At 32.0% G+C, this 10,554-nt stretch overlaps 1 protein-coding gene across 1 annotated transcript; it reads left to right on the top strand.

Annotated features, from left to right (window-relative positions):
* Window positions 1-2,089: 2,089 nt before the first annotated feature.
* On the top strand, window positions 2,090-3,953 carry LOC113523537 (uncharacterized). The gene has a single exon (XM_026909520.3). The coding sequence runs from the start codon at window positions 2,482-2,484 to the stop codon at window positions 3,808-3,810; it is 1,329 nt and encodes a 442-aa protein (XP_026765321.2). The 5' UTR covers window positions 2,090-2,481; the 3' UTR covers window positions 3,811-3,953.
* Window positions 3,954-10,554: the final 6,601 nt, after the last annotated feature.

The raw sequence follows: 10,554 nt of genomic DNA, 5'->3' as shown, positions 1-10,554 counted from the left end.
ACGTTGATAAATTTGTATGAAAAGCTGAGTTTCTCAAACGATCTGAGGTGCAGTCAAGTTTTCAATAATTATCATATTCTATGAAAATAGCCTTTGAATAGAGACAGTAAAGTTTGTTTGCTATACAATTGAAAATATGAAAAAAGAAGATGAATAATTCGCCGTGATGATCTGGTTTTATCCTCACTTACCATCCTTACTGGTAATCCTTTCTCGTTAGTGTTTACCGATAGCGGAGGGGTTGTTACCGTATGGTTTTTATGGAAATTTCAAAAGAGTATTTTTAGATTTCGGATTTGTTTCTCAGGAAAAGTTGTTCAGTATTATGAATAGAGCACTATTACTAGGTTTCGGCTAAGTATATCCTTTACGATTAATTATGTATAAATTTATCCCACTCACTACGATTTTCAGCGAGTCTCTTCACCTCTTGATACGACACAACGCCAACTCCTTCCTTAATCTGTCTGATATAACTATGCCTTAGTCTCCCTCTTTCTCTCCTTCCTTCTATCGTACCTTCTATTATAATGTTCATAAGTTCATCGTGTCATATCAAGTGTCCCAACATTTTTCCCCTTTTGTCCTCAATAGTTCTAATAATTTGTCTCTTTTCCTTAACTCTAAGCAGGACCTCCTCATTACTAATTCGATCTTTCCAGCAAATTTTTTCCATCCTTCTCCAGCACCACATTTCAAAGGCTCTAAGTTTAAGATTTCCTTCTGAGTTAAATCTTGATAAGCCGCTTTCTAATATCTTTTGTTATCTTAGCCTGTAAAAGGTGTTTTTGTTATCCGGAGTACATCTAGAATCACTTGCGATTAAACTGCCTAAATACTTAAATGTATTTACTTGTTCTAATTTAAGTATTGTTAATTTTTATAGTATTATCTGTTTGAGGTTTAGTTTTAGCTATTGTCATTATTTTAGTTTTCTATTGCTATTAATTTTGAGTCCATATTTATTAAAGGTTGTATTCGTGATCAATAGTAGTTCCTGTAACTGTTTGGAGTCCTCTGCGAGTGCTGCTGTATCATCTGCGAATCTAATAAAGAATAACTTTTGACTATTTATTTTAATACCTCCTTTATTTGATTGAGATATATAGATAGAATTATTTAGATATCAGATGTTTCCTATGTAATATTCAATGTAATGTTATTGTGCAATTTTTGTCAATTCGAATTAGTTACAATCTGTGAATCTTACATTTTATGTATTTTATTTTGCCCAACATTGACCTAGCTAACAATTGAATGCAATGTCAAATAAGTTAGTATGTAGGTATTTACTTGTTTATGGTACTTAAACAATGATCACAAAACCTCGCAAAACAATAGGATATCCGATACAAAATGGTGACCATTCAACCAAGCTGATTTATTTACGAAAAGTATTATTTTATGACTTGTCTTCTACGTTTATTGTAGTAAGTTTAGATTAGATAATAGGAATATGTTGTTATATTTAATTATTATATATCAGTATAATTATTAAAATATAGTGATTCAGGCACAACCTATCTATTTATTACAGTTATGTCTATAGCTACATTAAAAAAGATACTCACTTAGTTGATTTTATTGAATAATCTTGAATTATATGTAACATGCTATTCTGTAATAAATTAACTGCCGATTATCAAATCTATACAAGGCAGATATTTAAATAACGGAGACGCCGTAGTCACAAGTAGAGTTAGTCAGCTAGAGTTAGAGTCAGTTATATCGAGATGGTTATATATCAGATAATCAGTCTGTGATAAGATTAATCTAGATATGTCCTGTTTCATGTTAAATATGTCAATTTTTATAATATATTTTAGAGTTGTCAAGGCGCCAACAGGCACAACTCTTATTTTATATGTCATCATCATCGTCATATTAGCCTTTAACTGTCCACTGCTGAACATAAGCCTTCCCCTTGGGTGGTTTTGCCAGTAGTTGCCACGCTTGGCAGGCGGATTGACATCCGAAGTTAAGCTTTAGAGATGTTTTAAGAGGGACGCTGCCTATCTCTCGTCCTCCCTTAGTCGTCTCTTATGACACCCACGGGAAAGGAGGGGGTGGCCTATTCTATGTCCGGGACCACACGGATAATTTTTATAAACTTTTTATTTTTTTTTATTTTTATATATATATATTTATATGTAGTAGTAGTCGTCGTACCATCTCAATATTTATTCTATTACGTTACCATAGATTTTAATAATAAAATCTATAGTAACGTAATAGAATAAATATTGAGATGGTACGACGACTTAGTCAACGTCCTCGAATAAGTTTTATTGACCTCGATCATCACGGCCTACACCGTACGTCCGCGCTTCAAGTTTAATAATGTCATGTCATGGACGCTCCGTTCGTTCGTGTTGTCGTGCTGACTAGTCATTGTTCCCATCAACAGCTTCTGTGGTTCCTGTCATTGTGCCCTAATTCACCGTGAAGTCCAACACGAATTTCGTCAATATAAAACTGTTTATGCAATGGGAGTCTCACCTATTACGTGCTCGGACATTTTACCGACAACATCTTTGGGTTATTCCGCATTTACCGTGTAATGAAATGATTCTTCGATACAAAACATTTATCAGTATAACAATATCAGTGATTTTGTTAACTTCCGGAGTTGGTGCATCAGCTCTGAAAGAAGCTTTAGAAGAACATTTAAAGGATGCCGCTCATAAAGAAGGGGCCGAGTCTATCAAAGAAGATAAGCAGAAGGGAGAAAAAGTACATCAGATTGAAAGTCAAGTCAATGACGTCCATAAAAATCAGTTCTCGAAAGCTAATGATGAAGCAAAATATGTGAAGAAAGATCACGACACTAAATCATCAGCAGAGAGCGATGCATATCAAGGTTACAATTCCCAACAAGACAAAGCTGAGGACAGTCATACGACGGGCTATAAAAGAGGCCACAAAAAAGGACATCACAAACAGGGATTCCAAAATTCTTATCACAAAGACGAATCTTCCAATAAAAGCACATTCTTTGACGATTTTAATGATGAAGGAGATCAAGCTGCGTACAACAGTAAATTGAACAGCCACGATAATCAGGGTGGAAGACGTTATCAAGGTTCTCACAACAATGGCCAGGAATATGTACGTGATAACTATTATGGCGGGGGATATAACCGTTACGGTGACAATGGTGCCAAACACTTAAGCCATCAGGATTATGGAAAAAAATATCATTTAGATGATAATCTACATCATAATAGGTATTACGATGATAGAAATAGTTACAATAGAGATAAAGTGCATGATCGTTCAGAATATCGTGCTCCACCTGTGCGTCACGACCCAGGATGGGACTGGAATAGATGGAATGAAGATAGGAAAGGTTGGCATCGCCCTGGTTGGGACAGAGATCAAGGATGGGATAGAAATTCGGGATGGGATAGAGGTTCAGGTTGGGAAAGAGATTATGGCGGTCCTGGATATTACGATGATTATGGAGTGCGACATGACGGTGGATACGGTTATGGACCAAATCATGGATATGGGTATGGTTACGGATATGATGAATCTCGCAACGATCCGGTGGCTCAAATTCCAAAAAATGCTCCAGTTGTTGCACATCATAAACAGACTATCACTATTTACGAGGATCCTAGATATGATGGAAAGGATAAAGGACAGTTGAGGCGAGAGGAAGGTGATTATCTTCAACTTGAATATAAGCCTAGCACACATCGATATGCGAGTTATGATGACACTTATTATAATGTACCAAATGCGAGGGAAGGTGGTATGGAAGCAAGCAAGATCAACAGGCTTGTTTACAATTACAGACGGCAGTAAAATTAAAATTTTGTGAAAATTAAATTATTTTTAGTATTATTCTCATGACATTTAATTGTATCTATCTATTATTATCTGTAGATAGATTTTTTAGGTATTTATTGATCATTTTGCTTTCTTGAGATACTCATTAAAATAAAAGTTCAAGTCAGTTTTTCAATTACGATACACGATTTGAGCAACGGAAACAAAATCTATATAAATATTGTAAATAAACGTTTTTGCATAGGTATATGATATTTTATTTCCAAGGTAATATTTTTGATATCCCAATATTAAATATTCCTGGAATGTGTGATATCCAAAGGATATTGCATATCTACCTATTTGCAGATGTCCATTGAGGCATGCAAGTCAAATACAGGTGCTTTGAAGGGATTCCTGGGGCAGTTGCCATGTGACGTACGGACGGACAGTCAGTCGAGCGGCATATTCAATATTATCTGGTACAGTTGAGTGAAGCGGTAGTGGACCGTAGAGAATTTGGGAGCGTGTAAAATATGTGTCATTGGTTTGGGTTTAAATTAAAAAATATACCCATATCTAACGAGTACCGCAATTATTTACATGGACTTATTTTTTGTGATTGTAGTATACTTATTATTATGAGTTCTATAAAAAAACCGATGTGGCAATACAAGTTATTTTGTTTTTAAAACTAAATTACTAAACCGATTTTGATAAAATTTATATGGGACCAATCTATAAGAATATTCTTTCAGATAAAAAAAGAGTTTTCTAAATTGGATTATAACTGACGGAGTTATGAAGTAACAAACATTAAAATATACAACTGTATTGAAAACCTTCTTCTTTTTTTAAGTCGGTTGAAAATTATAAACTTAGATAGTTATGTGTGATATTGATGAGTATTAATTAGCAATTAAATATTTAAGCCATTGTCCGTTTGATATTTGAATTAGATACACCTATTTTTCAAAAAAATTCCGTAGTACGTAGGTACTAAATGTATTTCCAACTGATGTAAAATTTACAATTCTCCAAAATGTCTTCGCGTAAAAGTTCAAGTTTTCAAATTCTCTTTATTAACCTTTATGGTTTAATTAAAAGACATCGTTGTTGAGGCACTACTCACTCATAGATGTTTTTCAGTACTTTTATTTGTAATTTAAATTTTGCAACCCTTCGTTTTGGTTCCGCTTTAGGGGGATAAACTAATTTAAACGTTAAGCTCCCGACAATATCTCGTTTTATAATATGTATGCTCTGGGCAACATTTTAAAATTGGATTACTCCTCTTCTCGTAAAATACATAAGTGTATAACATTTTTCTATTATTAAGTTTTCTATAGAAGTAAATTCGTATTTGTATTAGAAAATTATTACAATAGGTAAGTACAACGTAATTATTGCAATAATGAATTTGTACGCTATTGAATACATTTATTTAAGTATTTTAGCGCCGGTATATTAAAGTTTTTATATAAGAATTAGCGTAAACAAAAAGAAGGAGTAAGTGTAAACTAAGTTTCTTAGGAATCCATTACTTTAATAATTAGGTTGGTATATGCTGAACATTTATGAGATTTGTCATGTCTTTACTCTTTTTCGATTCGTTATTATTCACTTTTTCACCATCATATTTTAATTCCGATAGCTACTCCTGTTAAAAATGTAATAAGTGCATATTTGTGATTATAATTTATTTTTGGAGTATCCAATTCTTTTTTTTTGAGCATAATCATAGAATAAATCTGATGAAAATTTTGTGAATATGCATATTACCAGCCAATCTGCAATTTTAAAACAAACGTTTCGTTTTACTTTGTATCAGTAGTCTTTGTTTAGTGGGTGTTGAATTATTCAGAGTGGTGTAGTTTACATAAAATCTTTACTGCGTCTCATCTGTCGTGTTGGTCTCATGCTAATTTGTTACTATAGAAATTGAGAATATTATAGCAATATATATCTATCTTCTGGACAGGGTCTTTATATGGTAAACAGGAGAAACAGTGTTTAGACTAGACTCTGAATTAGTTATACTATAATATTTTGTGCATTCAAAACATAACAAAACGAAACTAGAAGGAGACTGTACAAAAGTCATTTGCTTAGGCACCTCTGTTTCATTCGTGTTTCTACCGTTAAGCAGTTGTTTGCATGGTGTGTGTTGAAGGGTGGGTTATGGCAGTGAATTTACAGGATACAGAGGAATAACACTTGAGTCCTCAGGAATGGCAACGCATGGGAGGTATCATGAGCGAACAGTATACTCTGTTATGTCCATGATACTGCTCATGTCTATAGACGATGGTTACCACTTTTCATCAGGTAGGTCGTCAGCTTGTTTGCCATTCAAAGTTGCATAAAAAAAATTATTTCATGTTTGTAACAGATTTCACGGTCTTAAGAAATGTTAAATTATCTTACATCTAGACTATTACAACTAATTATGTATAGAATAAAAGTGAGAAAATTCTGAATTGTCTTATTTAAAAGTATCTTCCATTCTATTGTTTGTAAACAACAATTAGTAACCAAATAAAAGTTGGTATCAGAAAATAAAACAGCATAATCACCTTGGAGTACTAATCACTGTGCCCTTTTATTGTACTTGATAACGACTTTTCTCTTGTAGCACTAAAGCAATTTCAAAATGGCACCCGAATAACACGCCAATAATCGTTAGCAGCGATTGGAAAACAAAACTGTGATTATAGGGTATTAACTGAATGGTTGGCTCTCTTTTTCCCTTCATTGATGGGTATATATTTATCTCATTGTTCTGGAGAGGGATGGACGAGACAGTGACATTACTTTAACGAACTTTCGATGGTCCATGACGGAGGGATGGGGTTTGAAAGACTTCTATTAGGATATAGTTTCGATTAAATGGGATTAGGAATTGTTGAACTCTGAATAATTATAGCGGTTTTTAGTTGTCTTGTTAAAGATTCTAAGGCAAATTTATACTTAGATAGGTAAGTGCCTAAGAAGATTTAGAATTAATAAAATATACCACTTTTAAATGGCGTATCAAGTTAAAAATAATAAATTTACACCAGGTTTTAATGTACCACTTTAATGTACCAGGTACAGTATTTTTTTCGTGATGTTGGAACAAACATACAGACACATAATAATTCAAAAAAAGTTTTTATTTATATTGTTCTGATTTAGACTTCTAATAAAAATCTTTCTTATATAGACACCATTCAGTTACAATTTTATTGTAGAAGTAAGATAATAAAAAAAGAAAGCAAGATATATTAGTAAAAATAAGATAAAATTTACTTCTTGATGATATATAACATACATTTACTAACCTCTGTTTAAAGTTTTAATACCATTTTTTTAAATTATGTTTAATATAAGTTTATAAAATGGTATTTTAACAACAAACCTTATATACGATCTCTCAGTAAATAGCAAATATTTTTACATACAAAGCTTTGTTTTCTTTTAACAATTATGAAGGTATATCTCAAAGAGTGTACGGTTTCTTTGAGTTACAAAACCATACAAGTTTCATAACGCAATTTACTAAATTTGTTACAATTTAAGATCAAAAACCTTGTTCTTTTATTCTATGTCAATCGACTTAAAAATTGATGAAGTACTTAATTTGATAATTTTTTTTTCGTTTGCGCTACGTGATATCTTTGTTGTCTGTACTAATTTTTATGATTATTTACTACCGTATTGATCCCACATTAATTTTACCCGATTGAATTTATTTTTTGTGTGGAAATCGTAATAACTGCAATAGCTATATTTTAAGCATATTTATTTAATAAAATTAATATTGAATAAGATATTTTGATTAATTTTGATGTTTGCTATTATGATAAATATAGATATCCCGTAGTCGTTGCGTAGCAGAAAATTTCGATTAAAACAAAATCAGGGCGGTTGTCCCATGGGGGCGCTACATTTCATAGCAATTAGTTAGCTACAGGCAGTGAATTCGTCACGAGCGAATGAGTACCCCTTTGAATAATACTTTAATAGTATGCGATTCGAGGTCATCACGACTTGGCCTTTGAATTATTGTTGAAGAAACAAATTTAATAAAAGAAAATATTTCTCAACAGAATTGAGTTCAGCGTAAGCGTACGTTCAGGGAAATAATTACGAGTATTTATAAAATACATTAAAATATGCAATATAATTTAATACCTACTGTATTTCCTTAACAATGATCTGAATGAATGGTAATAGAAGGCAATCTTATATTTTTCATTCCACTCCATTTTATAGGACGTAAATGAATTGTTATAGAGGATTCAAAACAAATTTTTACAAAAAAGAAAATTTGTTTGTCGCACACATGTTTTATAACAATTGTCTGATGGTGACATAATTTCAAATATCGTCTCTTGTAAAGCGTACTCACGGGAGTAACGAACAACTTGCTCATCTAAACTGAGTTGTTGGCAATCGGTAACAAAACGGCTATCCCGCCAACTTCAGACAATAAACAGTCTGAGATAAGACGAGTTGCGACTTCATTGTTCCGTGCGGATGAAATGAGGGTGTGAGCTGCGACGGAATAAGTTTCCGCTGTATACTTACTTACTACCGACTAGTATACTATTATATTATCTGTGCTACCGATGACTAACAGACATATCAAATTAAAATGTGAGAGTTAGCGCAGAGTACTGATAAATTCACGAGTTGTGTAATTTTATGATAGTATATGTAAATCGTATATAATACCTAATCATTTATTACAACATATTTACAAGTATATTTATCAGTAGTGAGACAGCTATTAAGTTATTTTTATCTGGTTATATGAAAAAGTTTCAAACATGAAAAGGAATCAATATAAATTATAAAATAATATAAAATAATCCTACAGATTCTACATCAAATCAAATAATCGATTCTACATAAAGTCAAAGATATATTTTTACATAAAGCTTTAATTCCATAAAGTACATAAATATATTAAATAAATAATAAAAATATTTAAATGTACCAGTTAGTTTTCACACATATATCCACAAATCATTATAAAGCTTAAACAGATATGCGAAACATCCAAAACACTCATAAGTTATTGGAGCTTTCGTGTAATAGTGTTTGAGTACGGCGTTGTGCAATATGTTTCACAAATAGCCCTCAGGTGAGCTCTTGTGTGTAGTTTTGCTTATTAACGAGACCAACATGGCGGTCGTTGATAAGATTTCGGTTTGTCTTGGCAGGCCTTCGTGCCTCGGGGCGGTTTGCGGGCATTTGGAGTTGAGGCCACTGTGGCACATGTTACCAACCGATTGATATACACTCCACTTTATGGTTTATTGAAGTTTGATAAAATTACTTTGTAATATCAGAATTATAACACTGGCTAATATAGTAAATGTGAATATTTGTAAACATTTTAAAATAATTGTTACTTAATAATTTTAGATGAATACGCAAAATATTTTTATTCTAATTGACACATATACAGTCACGAGATACAATTCACAGTTATACAGGATTACTTCAAAGACGACAATTTGTGTTGAAAAAAAAAAAAATGGTAAGCTAAATAAAAACGGTGAGCTAGAATTTTGCTTTTTTAAAACAATAATTTGAATTTTACTTTATAGAGTTTTGGGTGAATACCTACCAAGCTAGATACTAACATAACATATAACGTATGGTTATGTTAAGACATAAAATACATAAACAGTGAAATATTAATGATATAAAATCAACGAAATTTAAAGGATGGAGTATTTATGTTAAAATAAGTAAAAAGTGCACATATATATTTTATTATAGCATTGTTTTATTTTTCTATTATGGATGATTAGATTTTTATCAGACATTTACTATTTACTTTTTAAAATAATGCTGGTTGCTACATCAGAATTATTTTGAAAAGTAAATATTAAAATTTTTTAATTCGTTAAATTTAATTTCTATACTAGAATGAAAGTAGAGCATACATCACGGTGCATTATTAAGAAATTTCATAGTAGCGCGTAAGGCGCATAGTTGCGAGCTCAGCGCAAATCGCTTGCCTGCCTTGGATGGTTGGCGGCACGGATATGCATTGAAACAATCCTAAGATGTTATTATATGTAGGTATAGTTATTATAATAGTGTTGGTAATAGGTATTTGTATAATTATAAGTAGTCATCATATGACAAAATTAACAGATTTCGATTATATGCACATTACTACATTTTAATTAAATATACTGAGGTTTTCTATGTTTCAAAGTTGAGGTGGTCATGTGGTCCCAACATAAAATAGGCTACTCCTTGTTTTCCCGTTGGTTTCGTAAAAGGCGACTAAGGAAACCTAATCGAAAGGTCGAGAGATGGGCAGCAGCATCCCTCTTAAAATATCACCAAAAGCCAAACTGCGGTTGCCAACCTGCCTGCCAAGCATGGTAATCACTTGAAAAACCCCCCTGATTGAATATTATATTATGTTATGAATGATTATAGAAAGTTGTAGTTAGTTTACTTAAAAAATAAACTAGGTATTTATCTTTACTATTGTTTTATGGTAATGTGGGTGAACTATTTTAAGTTTCTGCATAAGGGGCTTAATAAAGACAAAAAGATGTTGCATGTGATATCCAACCAAAATTAAATATAATAAAACTTGGCGCAAAATTTCAAGCGGTTAAATTGTATAATACGTTACCCAATGCATTAAAAACTATTGAAAATTGGAGAATTTTAAAAATAAAATAATTATATTCTTTTGTTGAAAAGGTTCATCTACTCAATTGATGAATTTTAAAATACTCTTTTAATATTTTATGCCTTACT

The sequence above is a fragment of the Galleria mellonella genome, unplaced genomic scaffold, assembly GCF_026898425.1.
Source record: "Galleria mellonella isolate WM207_F2 unplaced genomic scaffold, CSIRO_AGI_GalMel_v1 utg90, whole genome shotgun sequence".
Lineage (NCBI taxonomy): Eukaryota > Metazoa > Arthropoda > Insecta > Lepidoptera > Pyralidae > Galleria > Galleria mellonella.
Note: the sequence above shows the minus strand (reverse complement) of the source record. Positions and strands in the feature narration are given on the sequence as shown.